This window comes from Myotis yumanensis, unplaced genomic scaffold, assembly GCF_028538775.1.
Source record: "Myotis yumanensis isolate MYYU_CA2020_CCGP unplaced genomic scaffold, mMyoYum1.0.hap1 SCAF_10, whole genome shotgun sequence".
In the NCBI taxonomy this organism is placed as follows: Eukaryota; Metazoa; Chordata; class Mammalia; order Chiroptera; family Vespertilionidae; genus Myotis; species Myotis yumanensis.
Genome location: NW_027223761.1, coordinates 8,335,743 through 8,360,646, shown reverse-complemented (window position 1 = coordinate 8,360,646; position 24,904 = coordinate 8,335,743). Strand labels below are relative to the sequence as shown.

The 24,904-nt window shown below is 40.1% G+C and overlaps 2 protein-coding genes across 8 annotated transcripts in view; both read right to left on the bottom strand.

Moving 5' to 3' along the window:
* The window catches only part of TCP11L1 (t-complex 11 like 1), a 32,409-nt gene extending 31,669 nt beyond the window's left edge, over positions 1-740 (bottom strand). For 4 of the 7 annotated variants that reach the window (XR_011472954.1, XR_011472955.1, XR_011472956.1 and 1 more), the window contains exon 1: positions 492-740. The gene's annotated coding sequence lies outside the window, so the exon portion shown is untranslated. Of the gene's footprint in view, positions 1-33; positions 265-491 lie in introns of those variants that run through there. The other 3 variants (XM_070427746.1, XM_070427750.1, XM_070427748.1) reach the window with 3 other exon arrangements.
* Positions 741-4,158: 3,418 nt separating this feature from the next.
* Positions 4,159-21,453, bottom strand: DEPDC7 (DEP domain containing 7). The gene is made up of 9 exons (XM_070426476.1): positions 21,353-21,453; positions 10,864-11,254; positions 9,209-9,336; positions 8,227-8,416; positions 6,178-6,389; positions 5,340-5,482; positions 5,057-5,182; positions 4,762-4,840; positions 4,159-4,466 (listed from the first exon to the last, which is right to left on the bottom strand). Exons 1-9 carry the CDS (start codon positions 21,423-21,425, stop codon positions 4,273-4,275), a joined length of 1,536 nt encoding a protein of 511 aa, XP_070282577.1. The 5' UTR covers positions 21,426-21,453; the 3' UTR covers positions 4,159-4,272.
* Between the last annotated feature and the right edge of the window lie 3,451 nt (positions 21,454-24,904).

Sequence of the window (24,904 nt, the reverse complement as noted above, 5' to 3'; positions counted from 1 at the left end):
ATGCATTCACGCGCTCACAGTGCGCTCACTCACTCAACACTCCCCGGTGCCCGCCAAGCCTGGAAAGGGAGCCGAGGGGCGGGGTCCCCGCTCGGGCCGTGAAGACCGTCTCTCGGAGCTTCCGCCCGGGCCGAGCTGGACACCAGAGACGCCCCCAGCACAGAGGGTCTTTCGGCAAAACGCAGGGGCTCGGTCCACCGACGCCGGGAGCCACGTCCTCCCGCACGCGGCGCCACTCCTCCCAGACGCCTTTGTAAACAACTGTTTGGGCCGGCAAGGGAGTGGCCCAGCCAGGGAGCAGCGATGGAAGCGGGGCGCGTCCGGAGAACCGCCGCGAGGGGTGGGACGCAGGCCGCGCTAAACCCGCTCGCGGTCCCCGCCGCTTCCTCGCCTCCACCCGCCGTCACCGGGACCCGGCCCGACGCGGGGCGGCGAAGAGGTGCCTGTCATTTCGAACTCGTGCTGACAGCCTCCGCGTCCGCTTCCCTCACCTGCGGCGGAGTCGGCGTTTTCCTAGCTGCGTCCGGGGCGGGGAATCTGGCTGGGCCGGCGCCCCGGCGGAGGCGGGGAGAGATGCGCGGCGGGCGGGGCGGTTCAGCCTCTGCCCCTCAAAGGCCACATCCCTCGCGGCGCAGCGGGCCGTCCTCCCCGCCGGGTAGCGGCCAGCGCAATAGCTCCTCTGCGTCGGGAAGCGGGAGGCAGCTTTTCACCTGGAGGCTTAAGCCCAAGGTGGGAGGCGCCATTTTCTGTACGGAAAGACAGGGGGCGTGGCTTAAACACAGGGCGGCGCCATGTTTGTGTACGGATAGGGGGGCGTGGCTCAGAGCGGGGCGGCGCCGCGTACGGAGAGGCGGGGGCGTGGCTCAGAGCGGGGCGGCGCCTTGTCCGGAGAGACCGGGGCTGAGGCCGGGTGTTCGCCTCAGGATGCGAGCGGCGGGAGAGGAGCGCGGTAGAGGAGGTGCGGCTTCAGGCAAGTGAAGGAAAAGCGCAGGTCGCCCAGCCGCGACGCCATTCCCAGCTTCCCGGCCCAGGTCTCCAAATGTAAATATTACTTCAGATGTTGTAGTTGCACGTGGTTTGTTGCCCTCCCCTCATCTAGGCTGTTAAAGTCATGCCCACCCCCTGGGCAGCCAGGCCTCAGGTTCATGGCACAGACGAGGTTTGGTTCTGGGGTCATTTCTTAGATTTTTAAGCGGCTGCTACACTTGGTGGATAGGAAGAATGAGACTTTAGCCCTGAAAAGACGGAAGGCTTGGGGCAGACGGTTCCCTCGAGGGCTCAGCCCGCTTTCGGGCCGTAGGCACAGGGACCGTCCAGGGCAGCCCCCGCAGCAGGCGTCCGTCTGAGCTCGGACGAGGCCGTTTTGCAACCTCCCCTTCCTCCGTCCCAGGTGATGGGGCCGTGACTGCCTCGAGGCTGCTCCCTGGAAGCCATTCTCCCCTCAGCCTGTAGCTGTAAAACAGCGCACGTGAAAAGAATCTTTTTTGTGCCTCATGTTAAAAAATTAAAAAAAAAAAAAGTGCGTGACTCCTCATTGTGTTCATTTGTGGGGGAAAAAAATGCTCTTAAGACTGAGCACTAAATCATGCTTTAAACAAAGTGAAGGTAATAGTTGTCTTCTACCTGTAGCTTACGAACTTGTTATATTAAAAGAACCAGAATAAAGCAAGAGGGAGTGGAATTGGTGCTTGCAAGCACTGCTTCCGAAGGGTAGCTACCCCGACAGTAGAGACCGCACGGACGGACGGACGGACGGACAACGCCTCAAGCCCTTCCCTCGCCAGCACGTGCACGTCCTCAGACCAGGGTTCACTTCCGGAGGGAAAAAAAAAACTTATCGAACTGGAACTAAGATTCACGAAGAAAACATGCACTTTTCACTTCTGAGTCCAGACGGCTGTGCCCTCGAGTCTCTAGATTGGGGCGTCTCAACCCTGACTACACCTCGGCGTCTCCTGGGGACAGTCTAAAGCTGTCACCCGAAACTTGGGGGGAGAAGGGGGTGATGCCAGGCAAGAATTGTTAAGCTTCCCAGGTGACCCTAAGATGCAGCCAGACTGGAATCGCCTCCCTAGAAAGACCCCTGCCCTCCCCGCCCGCCAAGAGTGCTCTACCTTCCTTGGATTAATATAAACGATTTTCACACGTGGAGAGGACCGTGTGACAACACCAAAACCTCTATTTGACTTAGTTCACCTTGTAACCTTTTGATATATTTTGAATTGCTTCCTTCAAATATTAAAAACATACTGACTCATGTTTCAGTTTTGGCTACAAGGACTGGGAACAAATTACCTCAAGGTAAAGGGAGCTCCTGCGAGGCTGGCTGCACTAGGGTTTGGGAGGAGAAAGCTGGCAGCTCTAGAGATCGCTCCTGCTCTGTCATCCCCAGTCATCCCACCCCGCTTCCTGCTGCAGGCTATCGCACTCCCCTCTCTGCTACAGACTGCTCTCTCTTTTCTTTGTTGTTTCCTCATAGTTTAGTGTGTTGTTTTTTTTTTAATCCTCACCCGACGATATTTTTGCATTGATCTTTTAGAGAGTGGAAGAGGGAAAGACAGAAACATCTATTGGTTGCCTCTTGCACGCACATTAACCAATTGCAATTACGGATGTTATTTGGATCCCTATTCTAATAAACTGTCAAAATCATGTAAGATCAGAAAATGTGAACACTGACTACACATTTGATATTAAGGAATCGTGGGTCTCTGTGTGGTTATGTTTAATGTCCTTATCTTTTAGCCAAACATACTGAAATCTATATATATATAAGCCTAAGCGATCTTTCAACCAGTACCTATGATGTGCACTGACCACCAGGGGGCAGACACTCAACACACAGACATGGAAATATGGAACAGACTAAGGAATCTCAGAGGGAAGGGGAGAGGGCAGGATTTTTAAGTGGTGGTTCTCTGGGCGCGCCCAGCTTCCATCACTGCTCCCCAGCTGGGCCACTCCCTCGCCGGCCCAAACAGTTGTTTACAAAGGCGTTAACCAAAGATCTTATATGCATACTAGAGGACCGTTGCATGAATTCGTGCACCGGTGGGGTCCTTCAGCCTGGCCTGCGGGGACTGGGCTGAAACTGGTAGTCCAACATTCCCCCAAGGAATCCTGGATTATGAGAGGACACAGGCCAGGCCGAATTACCCCACCAGTGCACGAATCTGTGCACCGAGCCCCTAGTTTATAGATAAAATGATATGTCTGAAATTTGCTGGGGTGGGACCAAAGAGTGGGTGGGAGTATAGGTGAAACAAGATTGACCATGAGCCCTAGCCGGTTTGGCTCAGTGGATAGAGCGTCAGCCTGTGGACTGCAAGAGTCCCAGGTTTGATTCCGGTCAAGGGCATGTACCTTAGTTGCAGGCACATCCCCACTAGGGGGTGTGCAGGAGGCAGCTGATCGATGTTTCTCATCGATGTTCTCTCTATCCCTCTCCCTTCCTCTCTGTAAAAAAATCAATAAAATATTTTTAAAAAAAAAAAAAGATTGACCATGAGCTAAGAGTTGTTGAAACTGGGTAAGTATGTGGGAGTTCAGTATTCTGTTCTCCCCGTTTTTTTAAACATATTTTATTGATTTTTTACAGAGAGGAAGGGAGAGGGATAGACAGTTAGAAACATCGATGAGAGAGAAACATCGATTCAGCTGCCTCCTGCACACTCCTTACTAGGGATGTGCCCGAACCAAGGTACATGCCCTTGACCAGAATCAAACCTGGGACCTTTCAGTCCGCAGGCTGACGCTCTATCCACTGAGCCAAACCAGTTAGGGCCTCCCCATTTTTTATATATGTTTGAAATTTTCCACAATAAGTTATAAAAGATGTTGAAGTTTTCAAAAGCATTAGGAAAGTTCAATTTCTAATTTGTCTACAGTCTTTGTTAATTAGTAAATTTACTTCATCAAATTTTGTATCTTTAAGGAATACCTCTTAAGGTACAAACCACATTCCTATTAACTTGTAATTATGAACATTCTTAATGTTTAATACTTTCTTATGTAAACACTATAATGTCATTTAAATTCTTATGTTTTAGAAAGTTTTATACACAAGAATTATAAATCAACTCTCGTAAGAGAGGTCAATACTTAACAGCAATACACCATCTAATAACTCAGTTTAAGACACAAAAGGTTATACAAAAAGGTTTTATTAAGTACAGTTTCATATTTAGAAGAACATTCAAAATTACAAATGTGATTGGGTCTTTAGGATACATAATTCTTAAAAAACACAAGTTATATACAGACATTGGAAATTTAGTCTCCAAAATATTCAATAAAGATGTCTGGGTGACACTTATAGAACTGACCTAGCATTTTTTTCTTCTCTTTGGCAGACAGTTTTGGATCCTTATCAATAGTTTTTAATAAACTCAATAGCTCATCCTTGGTTGTCTTCTGTGTATGGTCCGAATAATCACTTTGATCAATTCTCTCACAAAAAGTATATCCTTAAATATTAAGAGTAAAAAGTTCAGTTAATGAATCTATTCTTTAGATTTAACTATAAAAATCAATATTTTTATATTTAGTCCCCATTTTATAAAATGCATGGAAGATGTTAAGCACTGCCAACTTTCTAATGCTGGTCAATCTGCATTTGAGTTTAAGGAAGCTCTGCTAAGTCTGAGGAGGTTGTTTAAAGTTTAGTTGAAATTAGGTACAATTACTTACAGTAAAACACTTTCAAGTAAATAGTAGGAATTTATCTTTGGAAGATCATTAAAATAATATTTCTCAGATTACCTGTGCCTGTATTTGGATCTCTTCCCTTCTGAATGGCCATGAGCTTAACACTGACAATTTTATGTAGAGTTCCAGGAATCTTAAAAAAAAAAAGAAGAAGAAGAAGAAGAAGGAAGAAGGGAGGAGAAGGAGGAGGAGGAGGAGGAAGAAGAAGGAAGAGGAGGAAGAGGAGGAGGAGGAGGGGGAGGAAGAGGAGGAATAGGAAGAGGAGGAGGAGACATTGGACATTATTCAAATGCATTTTAATCTAGTGACCTATTATATAAACTCAAATGAACTACTTTCAGAGTTTTACCTTAAAGACATCTTTTTGATGATCCATTAAAAAGAGTACCAGAAGATCAGTTTTGCCTTTAGATAAATGTTTATTGTCAACAACAGCTTTTGAGAACATCCTTTTCACAACCATTCGGTTGTCACCCTATAAAATAAAATAACACATACCTAATGGCGCATATTTAAAAGTTCGACATAAAAGGCAAACGTATTTCAGCATGCGGGTGATGGAATAATGTGACATGTGGGTCCTATAAGTATTAGGATACCGAATACAATTAACATTTAGACAAAAGACTTACTTCTTTCTGTAATTTAAATTCAGATGGATGTGCTGCAACAGCCATGAAATACAGTAGTCTTCTAAACTCTTCTCTGCTCTGGGAATCCAGAAGCTTTAGAAAGAGCTGAGTAGCTTCTAATGCTATTTCAGTCTTCCCATTCACTTTAGCCAAAAGAAAAGTGCTTTTAATTTTGACCAAATATGACTATATTAAAGGGAACAATATTAAGATAAAGCTTAAGCTGAACAGTAAACGTATTCAAAATAATTTTCAAAAGCAAAAAACAAAACAAAAAGACTAGGAATTATAATGAATGACTGATACCATAAAGGAAGCCAATTCTCGAATTGGCAACTAATATCCTAAGTCCTTGTCATACATTACTCTTAGGATGTTAAATCCAAGTCTTGGCTTTGTACATAAATTTCCAGCCTGTTTTCCATCAATTCAATACATTTCAAGGGCACACTATAGGTACAGTATTGATGTATCCAACCCTCCCTGAGAAAAATAGCCTGGTATATTGGTAGAGGGACAAAGCAGGAGTCCCATTTTGAAGAGACTGAAGGAGAATGATGGTGGTACTGGTGTTCCTTTCTAAAGAAGAGAACAGCTACTCTATGCTTAATGAACTTCCAACGAATGAGAGTGGCATTCTGTGGGCACTAGAAGTTATAGGTCACTTCAGAACTTATCAAAGCCTCTTTCCAAATGATCCCTAGATGTTTTGAAATAAACATAAAATCCAGATCCACTCCTAGCTTGAAGTTATACCATTCTGATTAATTTTGAGAACAATTTTTTTCTTGTTTCTTCCACAATACTAATTCTAGTATCCAGTAAGATTCTTACTTACCTAAGAGCTCTGCAATTCCATTATGAACATCACATAAGTGATTTAACAGAGGTTCCCTACTACTGTAATATTTGCCAATGGCATTAAACAGAAGTTCTTTCACTAGGTCTATTCTATCTGGTTGCTCAGGAAAGTTTCTGCTTATGTCCACCACCATCTGGTCTGGTAGGTATTCCAAGCAGTCAGTTGCTGCAGAGAGCCACTCATCTTCCCTATGTGGGGAAAAAAGAACCATTTTAAAAAGCCAAGAGTAACAAATATACACATAGTACCCAATTTACTAGCTATTTCCAGTTTGCCACCAGAATAAATTTCTACACACTTAGGTAAAGATATGTGTAATTCTTTTTAATATATAGAGAGGTCATGTATCACAGATAAAAAGTTCAGCTTATTAAATGTCTTCTTTTTCTTACCTTTTTAAAAAGTGAAAATGGAAGCTATCCAGTATAATACAGAGCTAAAAAGGACATCAAAATTCAAACTCTATTCTTTACATTTACAGTAGAGGCACAGAAACTCTTAAGTTACTTGCTCAAGGTCCCAGACAGGACTAGATCCCAGATCTGATTCCTAGACCACTATTTTTCTAATATAGTGTTCCTTACTTCAGAGCTCTATATATGATGTCATCTCTCACTTTGGCTGAGAGAATAGAGAAAGATAAGGTAGGGTTTCAGAATAATTAAATATTAATTACCATTTCTAATAAAAATACCAGCTGAGTGACTTCAGAAAAAGGCTGTATTTCAAGACATAACTTTTAATATTTGATTTGTTAATATATATAGTTTAAAAATATTCATGTACTCTACTGCTATAGACTCAGAACAACTGTATCTACCACCCAGGTGCATTATCGGGGGCAGGTCACTTCATCTCTCTGAGCATCAGTTTCATCAAGTTTATAATAAGAAGCAGCAAGATGATCTTTAAGGTTACTTCTAGCACAATTGCTGATTCTGTATTTAAATTTAAGGTCATAATGTTTTCACGTTACTTTAGATTGTAGAAATGTAATTTAAATTCCTGTAGAGTAATAAGCTCCCATTATACATGCAGAGTTCAATAACTAGTAAGTTGGGATTAACTTTTACATGTAAGGTTTTAAGTTAGCTTTTGACATTCAACTATTTGTTTATTAATAGCTCACTGGAATGTAGATCCGGTGAAGTACTAAACATGTTAAGTTGTATTTCTTTCTAACATTTCCATCTCTCTATGCTGGAATACTATCTGCTAAGGCAAAATTATTAAAAATTAAATGAGCTTAAAATACAAGATTTTAACCTTTAATAATTATATTTAGGAGACGAGCTCCAAAGTTAATTTCCTTAACTTGAAGTTAATTTAAGCCTTTAAAAAATCTTAAGATTTATATTCAGGAGAATGGTAGAGGTGAAACAAGAGTTACTTTCATTATATTTATTTAACAAAACTAGTTAATTTAAAAATACATATTTAACAGGTATTCTAGAGGCATATAAAATGCACATGTGGAGCCCTGGCCGGGTACCTCAGTTGGTTAGAGCATTGTCCCAATACACCAAGGTTGCGGTATGATCCCTGGTCAGGGCACATACAAGAAACAACCAATGAATGCATAAATAGTGGAACAATAAGTCAATGTCTCTCTCTAAAATCAATAAGTAAATTTAAAAAAAATTTTTAAGCATATGTGGTCAAAAGATTCTAAGAATTTGCCAAATCTGTTCATTTTTTCCAGGTTTCTTTGAAGACCGACACCCCTAAGAGACCAAACAGACCTACATTTTAACAAAGATAAGAAGATGGAGCATAATCATTTTCTTCACTTCATGGTCAAGTAAGTTATATGTGAAACAAAAATGAATATGAAAAATAATGAAATATAAACCTCTAATTTTGACCACAGTGATTTTGTTCTTTACTTTCCCAAATACTGATAATATCAACTGACAATGCATATCTCTGATTCTATGGACAGAAGAACTCAAAAGATTATCTTAAAACAATTAGCTATAACCATCCTACAAGCACACTCAAATTATTATATGTAGTTCCACATACTGAGAGTCACCATAAGCCTTGAGAATCCCTCGATCCAGGTAGTTACTACTGTTGACCAAGTCAGGCTGCCTCTTAGGTTGAGAAACTTTAGATACAACCTCTTGCTGTTTGAGTAAGGAGTCAAGAAGTGGAAGGTCTACAAGTTGCAGTAGGCGCGCAATTGTTTCTTCTTGCCAAACTTCATTAATAACTACACAGGAAAAATGACAGGGCGGAAAATAACAATAGTTACTAAATGTTCACCATGAGATTTGTCTAGGCAGATATAAGCTAATAAATTGTGGCAAAAAAAAAAAAAAAAGTAAGAGAGAGAGAAATAGTCAACCTTATTAAGTGATTTCTGAAAACAATTCAAGATTTGTTTAAAGTGTAGGAGAACAGACTTTGGACAACAGGAATTCCTTTCATTCTTGTACTATAAAAAGCAATATGGCAGAGATAAGAAATCAAGTCATAAAGCATGTTAATAAGGACTTTGGAAGAAAGAATGGTTCATTCAATCTGAAAACTCGTTTGAAACTCTTGGCTGCAGATTATTCCACTCAGGGTTTCCACAACTAGGATGGGGGAGGGAAGGTGGAAATCATGAAACTATATTCCATTTCCACAGACAAGGAAGCATATAAGAATTCTGTTACTATTTTAATGGAATTTTCAAATTTTTATTTAACCTAATAAAATCTTAAGGAAATAAATATCTGAGAGCATATTTTAAATAAAAATCTGCATGCAAAACATTTCAGATTTGAACCTCTGCCAGCTGACAGGACAAAAGTCAGTGTTCAAGAATTGCAACACTGATCTATTTGTTAAAGATAATAGACCTCTGTTAAAACTTAATATAAACAGTTTTAATACACAGTGTGCTTTTTCTTTGTGCTTTGAATATTTAAATTCTAAAAAAGGTTAAAATTGAAATATTTTTAAATAACTTTATTTGAAATTAGCCTTCTGCTTCTTACTTGCATCATCTTTAACTTACCTTGTGGAGACAAAGTTGCAGAGATATTTACATGAGGGGAGTTAGCAGGCTTTAAACTCAGATTTTCCCACAGGTCCTCTAAACTTGCTGATTTGATATCAGATGATTTAAAAAATGCATCTGTATACCTAAAATGAATTTATTTCATAAATTAATGCTTATTAGTAAGCCCACAAAAATATTTTAGTATTCGAGAGCCAAGAGTTTCTAGAAAGTTTATGTATTTGAGTAAAAACACAATACATGAAAATTCTAAGAGTAGAATAACATACAAAACATTCCACCTTTTTTATTAGGCCTAAATATACATACTCTAAATTCTCCTTTGAACATTTAGATTTAAGTAACTCAATGACTAAAATGTTAGTCTGAATTTTAAAACAAACTTCATTATGCTTAATGTTTTTCATTAGTTATCTCTATTTCTGGGGCATTCTTTGGTAGACAGTGCTAATCATTCTCCAAATACAAATCTACAACCCTTTATTCACAATTCTGAAACCCAAAAAGCTTGGAAAAAATCTAAAGTTTATTCAGAACTCATATGATGACAAAACTAGTTTTGAGACTATCATAGTTTTTATGAATCCTAGTTAGTATGAGTGTTTTGTTTACTGCAAAAACATTAGTAAGTTGATTAAAGATCCTTCTAGGGGTGTTATCTAATATATGTACAAAATACCTTTCTAAACTCTCCTAAGTTCTAAATTCCTAAACAAATCAGTCAGGTCCCCAGAGGTTTCAGATAAAGTGTGTGGACCTGCATCTGGAAAGTGTTGACTTGCCCTACCTTACCGTCATATTTCCTTCCCACATATAGCGGTAAATTTTATTATGTTTTAAATATATAGTTTTAAAATATTTGAAAGTCAATACATTAAACTTGTGTCAGCTCTGAATTATAAGAGCTTCAATTACCTCTGCACAATTGAGGTGAGGGGAATAAAAGGAAAAAGTTTTGGTTTTTTTTATAACAAATAACTCAGTTCATTATGTACTTCTCACCTACATTCATTTCAGTCACTGGGGTTTTACAGTTCTGTCCCACAGTCTTCCTTTAAATGTCTCCCTCATCTTCACCACTGCCGTTTGCTTCACCCTCATCTGCAGACTGCAATATTGCAATAGATTCCAAACTGGCTCTCCCCATTAGGCTGACCGTACAGCTGCCAGGATGACCTTTCTAAAATGCAGTCTCATCCTGCTTAAAATCTTTCTGTGGCTTCTCAAAACTGTGTGACCAGGCACAAACTCCTTAATATGTTATATGAAACCTGTGCATTCTAGCTCCCACATGCCTTTCATACTTCACATCTACCATTTTGTGGAATTTAGTAATACCCTACCTGCCTGCCTTCACCTTCTCTGTTCTCATACCATTTTGTGGATAAGCTAACATTTTTTACACTATAAAGTGTAACTTGAAGCAGAAAAATCAGTTTGCTGATTGTTCATATTTTATATTTAGCAGAAACAAACAAGAATTCTAAAAGATAGCAAAAAAAATAAAAGTTCACTCTACTTGATCAAATTTATCCACAAACCCAGATTTTAGCCTAATTTACTAATTCAAAAGAAACAAAGCCAGTCAGTATCTTAATAAGTAGACAAAGTCCTGCCAGTATGCCCATGATAACCTTATATTATATACTAACCTAGAAGGTGAATGTAGTTTATTCTCTTTGCCAAATTGACTGTCTTGGTTGGGTACTGTTGTGAATCTATAAAGGCTGCAACTACTATCTTCAAACATAGGTTTTTTGTCTTTTCTAAAGACTTTGGTTGGAACTGCTTCAAATACTTTGTAGTCCATAAGTGCTTGACACACTCTTACTACTTTGGCCCGAGGAATATCTATATCACCAAAATATTTATTCTGAATTAGGTGAGAAAAAATAACATCAACAGCTTCTGAACCAACAAAGCAGTCATTGTGTCTTTTTAAATGGTGCCTTCGTTTTTTCACCTCCACTTGTGTTTGTAGAGTGTTTATAATGCTACTCCATACATATGTGGCTCCAAATGGTTTCTGGGCCACACTGAAACCTGGAATGGAAAAAAATCACAGAGTAACCTTATTTATTTATGATAAGGTCTAAGCAATCCTTAAGCAAAAAGTGGCAATTTCTAAAGTTATTAAAAGGAACAATTGTGAAGTCAGCTTCTTATTGAAATATCAAATTATTAGTAACAATTCATTTAAAAAATGTAATGCCTACTATATGCTAAACACTGTCCTGTGTACTAGGATACAAAGTGAACAAAATAAAGTCCCTGTTCTCATGGATGTATACTTTATGGGAAGATACAGACAATACAAATATGTTAGATCAATGCTAAGAAGAAAACTAAAGCTAGGTAAGGAAGAAAATGCTATTTTAGATGGACATCAGGAAACACCTTTCTGACCATGTGATTTCTGAGCAGAAACCTGAGTTTCTGGGCACCATTTAAAAACCAGGAAGCAGCCCAGCTGGTGTTGCTCAATGGTTGAGCGTTGACCCTGAACCACGAGGTTACCAGTATGATTCCCAGTCAGGGCACATGCCTGGATTGTGGGCTCGATCCCCAGTAGAGGCCATGCAGGAGGTAGCCAATCGATGATGTTTCTCTCTCATCAAAGTTTCTATCTCTCCATTCTCTCTCCCTTCCTCTATAAAAACAACAACAACAAAAAACTACAACAACAGAAAGCAAGCTATGCATATATTAGGGGAAAGAGCAGAGAGAACAGAAAGAGCAAAGGCCTTGAGAAGAAGAAGGAGACCAGCATGCTTTGTGTGGGTGACAAAGGGAGAGAACAGTAGGAAGTGAGATCAGAGAGGAATAGAAATAGGGTTTGGGGCTCAGGGTTTGCAGATCAAGTAGGACCTTGTGGCAGTTACCAATTATGTGCAAGGAACTCTATTAAGTGCATTAATGATCTAATCTTCATAGCAACCCTATGAGGGAGATATCATTTCTTTTTATAAGATGGAAAACAAACTCACAGAGGTTAAGGGTAATTCCAGACATTATAAGAGGTGGTATTGGATTTGGCTCATGTTCTATATAATTTTAAAGCATTATCAATCAGATAGATAGACAGATAGATAGATAGAGATCTAGTTATAGATACACACACATGGTTGTTGCATCAGTAGAACAGTAAGGAATATGGGGAATTGTAATTAAAGAAACTACTGCTGGAAATTACATTCCTGCCTTCTTAGGTAAAATAGAATATGGAAGGTGAAAGCAAAGATAATTCCTGAAGGACATGAAAAGTCACTTAATGCACTAGAATCATAAATTTTAAGTGGGTCATTTGGAATTCATCTTTTGTGTTGCAATTAATATAATGAGTGTAGTCGACCATCTATATATATAAAAGCCTAAGCAACCGTTATGACCAGATATATAAAAGCCTAAGCAACCGTTATGACCAGACGACCAAATGACCAGCTGGTAGCTTTGAGGTGCACTGATCACCAGGGGCAGACGCTCAACACAGGAGCTGCCCCCTGGTGGTCAGTGCACTCCCACAGCCAATTTCCTGCGGCCAGCCAACCTCTCTCGGTCCCTCTCCCTTACTGGCCAGCCCCGATGGCTGGCCAGGCCAAGGTACCCCACCCATGCATGAATTCGTGCACTGGGGCTCTAATTATACTATAATTTTGTAGCTACTAGAAATGTTAACATCTTTACCATGAAAATTACTAACATACAAACACACATATACATAAAGCCCTTGACTGCTTATTTGTAGATTTTCAATACCAAAAGCTGATGGGTAATTTTCTATCTACCTATTATTACGATGTTATTTTAAATAATCATTGATTGTTTTTAATTATCAAAATTCTATTTTAAAATTCAAGGTACTTTATAATCTAGTAATAAACAAAGAAGGAGGAAATTTCTTCCAGTTTTCCAAATACCATGTGAGCAGTTTTAAGAATGAAATTATAGAGAATCAACTAGATAAATCAAATTGGAACTAGATTTAATGCTGCTACAGTATTTAGTCTCTACTGAATTAGAGCCAGCATCAAGCATTTGATGGAATCTCAAAATATGTCCAGGTCATTAATGGTATCCAGGACTCAGGAGCAGCTATGCTGTTTCCAGCCACAATGACTAAACAGAAGATGTATTAGCCATTACTATGCTTAACTTCCTAAACTACTAGAGATTATAGTGAAGATTTAAATGAACTTAATGTCTGCTTTTTAGTCTTCTTCATATCTTCATTGTATTATTAATAGCTAACATTTAGTACTTACAATATGACAAGCTCTGCCTTCTCTCACTTAATCCTGATAAACTTCTCTGAAATAGTCATTAACAATCCTATTTTGAGGTAATTAAGGCTTAGTGAATTAAACAAACTTGCCCTCAGTTTCATAGGTAGTAAATATATACTAGTTTTTCCTAGTACTTAAATATAAATATATTAAAGCAAGCCACCAATCAATGTCACCCCAATAAATTCTTTTTAAAAATATTTTTTATTTTTTTAAATATATTTTTATTGATTTCAGAGAGGAAGGGAGAGATAGAAACTTCAATAATGAGAGACTATCATTAATTGGCTGGCTCCTTCTCACCCCCTACTGGGGATCAAGCCTACAACCAGTGCATGTGCCCTTGACCGGAATCGAACCAGGGACCCTTCAGTCCACAAGCTGACGCTCTATCCACTGAGTGAAAACAGCTAGGGCCCCAATAAATTCAATGAAAAGTAAGCCACCAGATAGTTTTAGCATTAACTTTCATTGAGGAATTGGATTAAGTAAAAGACCTTTAAGTGAGCCAATAAGATCAGGAGAAACGAAATACACAACTTTAAGATTTGTGAACCCTTAACTAAGTTATTTAAAAACACTTAGTAGTTAGCACTCCTAAAATAAGGCAGGATATCATAAATTCTATAATATGTCCTATCCACAGTACACAGGGGTAAGACAGGAACGGAAAATAAGCCAGATTCAATCTTGCAGAGATCAGATTGCCTTTTTTTTTTTTTTTAAATATATTTTATTAATTTTTTACAGAGAGGAAGGGAGAGAGATATAGAGTCAGAAACATCGATGAGAGAGAAACATAGATGAGCCGCCTCCTGCACATCTCCCACTGGGGACGTGCCCGCAACCCAGGCACATGCCCCCGACCGGAATCGAACCTGGGACCTTTGAGTCCACAGGCCGACGCTCTATCCACTGAGCCAAACCGGTTTCGGCGATCAGATTGCCTTTTAAGTACCAGTGAAACAGACTTCTGGTTTAGTGATAATATTAATGATGAAACACATAAGTCAGCTGAGCTACAAGTAGGTTGGCATACAAACTCTAAAAGATAAGGCTGAGTCACTTATTAATTTGAGATCAATAAGACAACGGAAGTGGGTGAGAGGTAGGGAATACACAGCCTCAATGACGTGGAAAAGGCTAATCTGCACAAGGGAATTAAGAAGTACATAATAAATTTCCTTATATTAACTTGCTGCTTAAATATGGGAAATCAGGAAGTTTTTCAGGTTGGATAACACCAGTATAAAAGATTAAAGAACAGGTTAGAGCAGGATAGTAGGCACCTGTGAGCCACACAATCTTTTCAGAGTCTCTAGGCATAATACAATTCAGCCCTTTCAGGTCCCCTCTGTTCTCACTGGCCATTAATTCCCAACCTTTGCACAATGAGATAGTTCCCCTCAAGCATTGCCACCCACAAACCCAAACTAGCTCATGTTCATACAGATACTTTAATACATAATATATCCTGGATCTAACAAGTAATTGTGTCAAAACCCACACCAGGGTAACCTGTTTTTTTAATGCTGACTTCACCAGGTGAACACAGATTCCCCAACATGCTATTTTAAAACTTCTTATTTATCACCATCTAATAGCTGAAATGAACATTGGTATAGCAGACCATGTCCAGTAAGATGAATTATTGTGATTTCTAAACAGAATTCAAGAAATCAGAAGTATACAATGAATGCTTTGTAAGCCCAGCAACCAGAATTGAAGCTTTAGCTTATCCTCAAAACTCATGTGTATGTGAGCTGGAAAATTCTTTAAAATTTATCACTGTTTACAACTTTTTAAAAAAATATATTTTTATTGATTTTAGAGAAAAAGGGAGAGGGAAAGAAGGATAGAAACATCATTGATGATAAAGAATCATTGATCAGCTGCCTCTTGCCCATCCCCCACTGGGGATGGAGCCCGCAACCCAGGCATGTGCCCTTGACCGGAATCGAACCTGGGACTCTTCAGTCTGCAGGCCGATGCTCAATCCACTAAGCCAAACCAGCCAGGGTACTGTTTACATCTTGATGCTTCCTTATTTATGTTTGGTCAAATTTGTTCTAAAATCATCATTACCAAAGATTCAAAGAGTCCAAAGACCAGCTGCAATCACCCTGAATAAAAGGTTTACCTCTTGGTTGGTTTCTCCATTTAGTGCTACAAGAGTTGAATGCTATGTTTAATGCTGGCTTCAGATCTAAACTGCTGATTATAGGATTTTAGAGACTTAAATTATACCTCTCCATTTAGATGTAGATATTGAGCTCCAAATACAACATAATAAGAAATGAAGCATACAAAAAATTTTACCCTATCAGATAAAAAGCTTTTTGGAAGGTGGCCTAACAAGAGGCTCAGATTGTTTTAAATCAGATCTGTAGTATACTACACATGTTTTTAAGCACTATATAAATCTAGGCTAGTTAATATTCATTTTTCAAGCAGTCTCACCTTTATTTGCTTGAAAACAATAGCCTTTTTTCAAAAGCAAAGACCTGCCCTTTTATGTATTTGAAGTCTACCAAAAAGAATTACCAATAAAAAAGTTAAGCTTCTTGCCAAAACCGGTTTGGCTCAGTGGATAGAGCGTCGGCCTGCGGACTCAAGGGTCCCGGGTTCGATTTCGGTCGGGGGCATGTACCTGGGTTGCGGGCACATCCCCAGTGGGAGATGTGCAGGAGGCGGCTGACCGATGTTTCTCTCTCATCGATGTTTCTAACTTTCTATCTTTCTCCCTTCCTCTCTGTAAAAAATCAATAAAATATATTTAAAAAAAAAAAGTTAAGCTTCTAATCTTGAACTCTGATATGTATTTGTGATACAGCAAATAACCATCTTCACTTCTAAGAATGCACACTAAATAATCAAGCTATTACTATAATAGTCCCTAAAAATCAAGTCATAAGGCAGACATGTCAGGAAATGACACTTACTCAAGAGTTACAAGGGGATAATCAACATCAACCATGATCTGTGCAGTCAGCATCAACTGTGGTCCTGCTAGCAAAACCTATTTAAGGACTAAAACACTTACATAATAATTGAAATAGTGAGTTTATGTTAACTCCTTAGATCAATATACACATTATAAAATTGGATCCCATGGCCCTGGCCAGGTAGCTCAGTTGGTTAGAGCATTGTTCTGATATGCCAAGGTTGCAGGTTCAATCCCTGTCAGGACACATACAAGAAGCAACCAATGAATACATGGAACAGACTGACAAATGTCAGAGGGGAGTGGGGTGGAGGGGACTGGATAAAGGAAGATAAAGGGATTAGCTAAAGAACATATGTGCATAACCCAAGGACACAGAAAATAGTGTGGTGAGGGCTGAGGGAGGGGGTGATGGGGGCTGGGTGGAAGTGGGCAAGGGTGGGGAAATGGGAGATCTACAATAGTGTCAACAATAAAAAATTCAAATTAAAAAGAAAAGAAGAAGAAAAAAAAGTCCTGGCCATTGTGGTTCAGTTGGTTGGAGCATTGCCCAATACACCAAAAGATGGGGGGGGGGGGGGGGGGCAGCCGATCAATGTTTTTCTCTCACATCTTTTTTGTTGTTATTGTTAATCCTCACCCAAGGATATTTTTCTCCATTGATTTTAAGAGGGAGAGGGAGAGAGAGAGAGAAACATAAATTGGTTGCCACAGGCGCCCTGACCAGGGCCCAAGATCAAGACTGCAACCGAGGTACCAGAATTGAACCTGTGACCCTTCAGTCGGAGGGCTGACGCTCTAATCACTGAGTGAAACTGGCTAGGGCTTTCATATCTTGTTTCGCTCTCACATCAATGTTTCTCTCTTTATCTCCTCCTTCCTCTCTCTAAAATTAGTTTAAAAAAATAGAAGCAACCAATAAATGCATAAATAGGTAGAACAACAAATCAATGCTTGTTTCTCAAATCAACCAATAAAAATAAATAAAACTGGATCCCAATGTAATATGAACATACACACAGAATTACTAAAATATGCTAAAAATGAACATGTAATAATTTCATTTTCAGGCATTAAACTACCCCCTTACCACCCTCCAAATGCAGATAGCTCATAGGCAGTTTCCACAAAATTTTATTTTTTAATCCTCACCCGAAGGTATTTTTTCCATTTATTTTTTTTTTAAGAGAGAGTTGAGGGAGGGAGGTGGGGGAGGAGAGAGATCAAACATCCATGTGAGAGAGACACATGGATTGGTTGCCTGCCACACATGCCCCGACCACCTTGCAACCGAAGTATGTGCCTTTGACTGGGAATCCAACCCAAGACCCTTCAGTCTGAGGGCCAACACTGTAACCACCGAGTAAACCCGGCCAGAACAGTTTCCACAAAATTTGAATTATAGTGACCTGGTGCCTTATTTCTTTCAAATTTCCTTATAGTTTACAGAGACTCAAATTATTTAAATGACTTATGGAGTGCCTCACATAATACAGTTGGTTATTCAATACTTGTAAATTATTACCAACTTTTTAAAAGAAGGGTTCACACAGTGGTTCACAGTGGGTGATTTTACTCCCCACTAGACATTTGACGTCTCAGAGACATTATGGTGTCACAAGCTGTGTAGGGGGGATGCTACTGGCATCTAGTGGGTTGAGGGTCCAGAGATGCCGCTAAACATCCAATAATGCACAGGGCCAGCCACGAAAACAAAGCAAATGTCAATAGTGCCAAAGTTCAGAAACTTTTGGTTGATCAAATATGGTTCAGACTTGGAAACTTGTGTTAATGCAGTAGGTACAGTGATAGGTTCTGTGAATACAAAGCATAAAATAAGAGCATAGGTTTTGAAATCCCAGAGACTTGGGTTCCATTCTTGGCTCCATCATTTACTAAAATAATGCAATCTGCCCTAGCTGGTTTGGCTCAATGGATAGAGCGTTGGCCTGTGTACTGAAAGTTCCCAGGTTCGATTCCGGTCAAGGGTGTATACCCAGGTTGTGGGCTCGATCCCCAGTAGGGGGTGTGCAGGAGGCAGCCAATCAATGATTCTCTCTCATCATTGATGTTTCTATCTCTCTCTCCCTCTCCCTTCATTTATGAAATCAATTTTTAAAATATTTTTTAAATGTTACCAAATAAAAAATAAAATAATGCAACCTTGGACGAACTACCCAACCTTTTTGTTTCAAAACAGAGTTAATTCCACTTCTCTCAGTTACTGTGAGGATCATTTGAAACAACATATGTAAAGTGGCTAGCACAGTACACAGCGATTAACAGAAAATAAAGGGGGGAACTGTCACAATCTAGAAGAGCCTAATGAGACATGGACTCAATGTAATGTAATCTCTTAGGCGGATTCTTGAATAGAAAAAAAAAGACAGTAGGCAAAAACTGAGGAAATCTGTGTGGGCTTAGTTAATAATAATGTATCGATATTAATTGTGACAAATATACTAAACTAATGTCAGATGTAAATAAAAGGGAAACTGAGTGAAGGACATATGGGAATTTTTTTGTAAATCTAAGTCTATTCTAAAATTTTAAATATTTATTCAAAAAGTAAAAAAACATCTAAAAATCCTCTACTTAAAATATTTTCTCACACACACACAAAGTAAAAAAGAAAAGTGACAGAATCTTTCTCTGAACTAATACATAATACAGTTGGTTATTCAATACTTGTAATTATTACCAACTTTTTAAAAGAAGGGTTCACACAGTGGTTCACAGTGGGTAATTTTACTCCCCACTAGACATTTGACAACGTCTAAGAGACATTATGGTGTCACAAGCTGTGTAGGGGGGATGCTACTGGCACAGTCTCTACCCTCAAAGGACACAGTCCCTGCTCTTTACCTATTCATACCACCTGGATGATGATGTCAAGCTCTGAACAATATTCAATTAAATAAAGGCCAGTAGCGGATGTGAGGACAAGATGTGAAACATGCCAGAGGATTTAACTCTTCATCAGAAAATACAAGAATTCTAAATCATTTAAGATTTAAGAGAATTTTATTTAAGGATTATATTTGTCAAACGATGTATTAAGACATTACGTAATTACAGAATTATCAAGACAAAGAAAAAGGACTATATTTATTAGATCCTAACCAAATCCTGACAATAGATAAAGGTAGAGAACTGTGTTCTGAGTGTTAAAACTGGGCAGCTGTGACTGAGTGGGGAAAAATTCCTGTACACTGATTCCAGTATTGCAACACTTTTACTGCATATTGCTTTGGGAGTCCAAAGTTTGTTTTCCTCTTATATGTCATTAGAATTGTCATGCAGAAGACTGAGATTGCTCTGAAAAGAAGGCTGCAGGCAAAGTATGTAAATAAATCTCTACTAATAAGGACAATTTAAAAGTATGTTAAGAGAGCTATCAACAAAAGTAGGCATTGGCCACTGCTTTAATTCATACAGATTAATGAGATAGCATATGGGAAGTACTTTGAGCTCCCTGGAAAAGTGATACCAGGTGAATTCAAAGAATTAAGTTACAGTATAAAGGGATAGCAGGATAACATACCACTTTCTTGTTTGTCTATATTAAAAGACAAATATCTTTGAAGTACTTATTGAAAGTTAACATACAGACTTTTCTACACAAATCAGGTCCCTAGTCGTACAGCCCCTTTAAGGTATGGCAAAGTTATTAATCAGTAGAGAAACAAACGTGCAAGGCTGCTTGCCAGAGCACACAGAAAGGGAATGGCAAGGAACCAGGAACGGAGGCTCCTATTACTGTGCTTACTGGGACTGGGACAAGGCAACTAAAGGGTGGAAAAGGTAGGTTGCTAACAAATGCTAACAGGTAGGTTGCGACTATAGCAAGCCAAACAAATGAGAAAAGGCAGTGGGCCCTTTTCTGCCACTGCACCTGGTGTGCAGAGAACAGTGGTCTTGTCCTTGGGTTCAAATCCACTAAGCAGAACTTTAACTCTTCTTTCTGAAAGTCCTCTACTTAATTTTGAACACATATTCCCTTCCACCCTCTAAGAATCTGTTCACAAATGCCCCAAGCTTAGAATTGGTATTTCAGTTGTTGGAGAAAACAGGATGCCATATTTTTAATTATGTAAAATTTGGGAATTTCTTTCACTCAGAAAGTGAGCCTAAAGATTTCTCATGACTATTTCCAGTATCATTTGATTTTAAATTCTCAAATGATGAAAAGTATTTTCCTTCATAATGTAAAACAAGAAAAAAATTCTGAATGTAGATATCATGTGCTTTTCTGAATCCTTTAAATTGGATCAGAATAGGTCAATATTATGATTGTTCTTAGAAAAGTACAGAAGAAAAGCAGTTCTTAGTCACAATTTGTCATTAACTTTTGAAGATTAAAAGGAACATTACTAATTATAAGTCAAACACAAGACTGGGGCCACTGAGATGCACCCATTTGACCCAAGTCAATTCACTGACCACTGACACCTGGTTAGCATTTTACAAACGAAAAGCTTTTTGTCAGATAGGAACCAATTCACCTAATACCCCACTGCGGCTACAGAAAGGGGGAAAAGTTGCAACTTATCTAAAAGGGGGGGGGGGGGGGAGGGGGAAGCCAAGTGTTATCTGGATATCTTAACTATATTTTCTGAGTTATAGATATGCTAAAATGGAAATTTTGTAACCGATCACCCGATTCCGTTTATTTGGACATTTAAAGAAACCAGGATACTAAGCATAGTGCCCCCAAAGATATGATTAAACTGGTGGCAGAATTCACCAGCGTCTTTCCTAATGTCATGCAACCATTAAAAAAAAAAGTCAAAAACCTGGATTCATTGAAATATTCCTTATCCAGAAAATGTATCCCGCGCGAGAACAGTAGCCTCAGCTCACCTGCCCGCCCGGTGACCCTTCCCCTCCCGGGACAGGGTCCTCAGCACCTACCGGGAGGCCTCTGCGCCGGGCGGGGGAGAGCGGAGAGGTTCAGTGCCGCCGCCTTTTCCCGCACCGTGGCCATGGCCGTGGCTTCGGGAACACCACCTCCTCAGTCCGCTGCGCCGTGAAGTAGGAGCCCGCGGCTGCCAGTTAACTGGTCCGGGACGGGGCGGGGCTCCGACCAGGCCCCGCCCCCGACGGAGGACTGGCCCGCCCCACCGCGGCCCCGCGCGCCCACACCGCCAGTCACGTGCCTGCCGGGGCCGCGAGTAACCAGCCGCCTGCGCACGAGGAAGAGGTGCGGGCCCCGCCTCAAGGAGAACGCCGGCCATGCCCCACGCGAGCGATGGCCAGGTAGAAAGTCTGTGCGTCCGGCCCTGTGGGTGCGCGCCGGCCCCCACGCGGCCCGCATCCCACAGCCGCTCAGCACCGTCCGAGCGCCGGCGAGGGAAAGTGCCCGCGGGGCCCTGCCCAGCCGGGCGCAAACCACGTTCCCTCGTGGATGAGCTCTGAGACCCTTCGCTGTGCCTCAGCGTCCTCACCTGGGACGCGGCGGTAGTATTAGAACCCGCTTCGCGGGTTTTTTATGAAGATGACACGAACTCATTAATGTTCAGCATTTTAGTAGTTGGGTCTGGAACATAGTGCTTATTGAAATTATGTCACGGTAATAAGAGCATCTGGTTTTTCACACATTCTCTCCATGTAAAGAACAAACAAATCTTTATCTGGCCCAGGAGAGCAACGTCTAGAGGTCACAGTCAGGAGGGCATCTGGCTGGCCTTCGGGCTGGCGGCCAAGGCAATGGGTGCTGCCTGCAAAGTAACTGTGTGTCAGACGGGTGGGGACAGAGCTGGCTGTGGGAAGGGAGTGAAGGCGAGGGAAGCGGGGAGGGAGGACTGTTAAGGGCAAGTTGAAACCAGGGAATCCAGGGGTCCGATGTTGGGGTACCTCTGAAAGGATGAGTGATCTAAGAGAACAATAATGCAACTGCCAGATATTTACCCTTTTTTTAAAAAAAAAAAAACTGGGTATTTTGCAATTGCTTTAAACCTTTTGTATATATAATAAATGTCTTCTTGGAAGGAGGAAGCAGGTTATAAATTAGAATGGTGTTTAAGTGGGAGTTCATTACTTAGCTTATTGGAAGAAGCTCTACACGTTGTTTCATAAAATACATACTAAGAAGCTGTGACCCTAGGGGCCTGAGTTTGGTGGGCAATTGCTCCTCCTAGGACCTAAGATTTAGTAAATTGCTAATGGTTTAGCCCTTTTTTAATGTGCTCTCTCCCCCTGGTGGTTATAAAACCTGGCCTCACTTCCCTTAAAGGAATTTCCTTTGTAATTTCTCTGTTGGTTACTGCTCAGAAATAAGATACAATTTAGGATCAGTTTCCAGCTCACAGTAGGCCTGTTGTTATCTTTAGTCTGTCCCAGTTTACATCACTGCATGAACACACAAGTCCGTCCTTACTACTTGCGAGAAAAAAGGTCTTCCTATTTCTGAAAACAAATCTTGACAAGCACCAATATTGGGTCTTTTGATAAGGTTGGTTACTTCAGTGACCATTTTGATAATTTATATCACCTATCAAAGAATTTTTACCAGCTTGTGCTATATTTGTCTATCTCACCTGAAATGCTCTCTTTCCTCTTCTCTACCTAACCACATTCTATGTACCTGGAGGCCTAACTCAAATCCCACCTTCTTTACTGGACATATATTTCAGATTATCTTGATATATTTCTTCTCTGACCATCAATGGCATTTATCAAGTACCTTACTATTTGTATAGATAGATGCTACCTAATTTCAGCATACACAACTTGATTAACAAGATTGGAGAATGGTCCAGAGCAAGAAGCATATTTAACCTTTCAGATTTCTCTCGTTATCTGTAGTGTTGGGCACAGAGTAGATGTCTTGATTGTCCCTATCAGAATACAGAGCTTTTGAAAAATATCAGCTTCATACTTTTTAAAGTTGAATGGTTAGGAACCTCTATTAAAAGGAACTCATAAAAAATTTCTCTCATCTCTAGCAAGTATCACAATCAGACAGTTTATGACAGGGGTGGGCAACCCCTGGCACGCGTGCCAAACATGGCACGCCAGTAACTTTTGCTGGCATGCGAAACCCTCTCTTATAATCTTACATTTACAATTTTTTTCTTAATATCGACTTTTTTATTTTTCAGATAAATTCAGTGTAGGTGCATCTTAGATAAAGAAATAATTTTACATAACAAGTTATCTTAAAGACCTAAATTTAAGTTATAGCCTGGCTGGTGTGTCTCAGTGGTTGAGCATTGACTCATGCACCAAGAGGTCTCCAGTTGAATTCCCAATCAAGGCACATGCCCGAGTTGCTGGCTCATTCCCCGGTACAGGGTGTGCAGGAGGCAGCCGATCCACATTTCTCTCTCATTAATGTTTCAACCTCTCCCTTTCCCTCTCTCTAAAATCAATCAAGACATATTTTTAAAAATATTATAAACAAACAAACAAAACAACCAACCAACACCTCTGGTTTCTCTAGCAATGTAAACTAATGATGAGTAAAATTCTTTTGGAGTTTTTAAAATTTTTATTAAGGTGGTAATCTGCCATCTTTCACTATTAAAACATTGAAAATAGCCGAAACAGGTTTGGCTCAGTGGATAGAGCGTCAGCCTGCGGACTGAGAGGTCCCAGGTTCAATTCCGGTCAAGGGCATGTACCTGGGTTGTGGGCACATCCCCAGTAGGAGATGTGCAGGAGGCAGCTGATCAATGTTTCTCTCTCATCGATGTTTCTGGCTCTCTATCTCTCTCCCTTCCTCTCTGTAAAAAATCAATAAAATGTATATTTGAAAAAAAAAAAAGAAAATAAAATTTTGGAGAATCACATATCAGGTTTATATCTTAACCAAGTTCACCCTACCAAAATTTGTAGTAGACTATTTGTGTTTAGGAAATTTATCCCATATTCATTCTCATATTTTGATGGGGCCAAGTGCTGGGGGAAAATGAGGATACTAAAAAGAGAAGGGAATTAAAACTCATTTTCTGAAAAGGATCTGATACATAATTGATAAATTTTGTATGAACTGGTTAGTATGTTACCTTTTCCAGGGTTCTTTCCATTGTAATCTTAATTTTTATGTATTTTTAAATATATTTTTATTTATTTCAGAGAGGGAAAGAGAGAAAAACATCAATGATGAGAGAGAATCATTGATCGGCTGCCTCCTGCACGCCCCCTACCGGGTATATGCCCTTTACCAAAATTGAACCCAGGACCTTTCAGTCTGCAGGCTGATGCTCTATGCCAGTGGTTCTCAACCTTCCTAATGCCGCGACCCTTTAATACAGTTCCTCATGTTGTGATGACCCCCAATTTCATTGTTACAAATTGAACATAATTAAAGCATAGTGATTAATCACAAAAACAGTATGTAATTATATATGTGTTTTCCGATGGTCTTAGGCGACTCCTGTGAAAGGGTTGTTCGACCCCCAAAGGGGTCGCGACCCACAGGTTGAGAACCACTCCTCTATGCAGTAGGAATATTAGATGCTC

Excerpts from the sequence above, each read along its gene's own strand:
- DEPDC7 (XM_070426476.1), bottom strand. The coding sequence starts at position 21,425 with ATGGCCACGGTGCGGGAAAAGGCGGCGGCACTGAACCTCTCCGCTCTC. Across the intron at positions 5,483-6,177 it reads TGGAATTGCAGAGCTCTTAG|TGAATGGGAAGACTGAAATA; the intron begins GTAAGTAAGAAT and ends TTTTGGCTAAAG. Across the intron at positions 4,841-5,056 it reads ATCAAAAAGATGTCTTTAAG|ATTCCTGGAACTCTACATAA; the intron begins GTAAAACTCTGA and ends TTTTTTTTTAAG.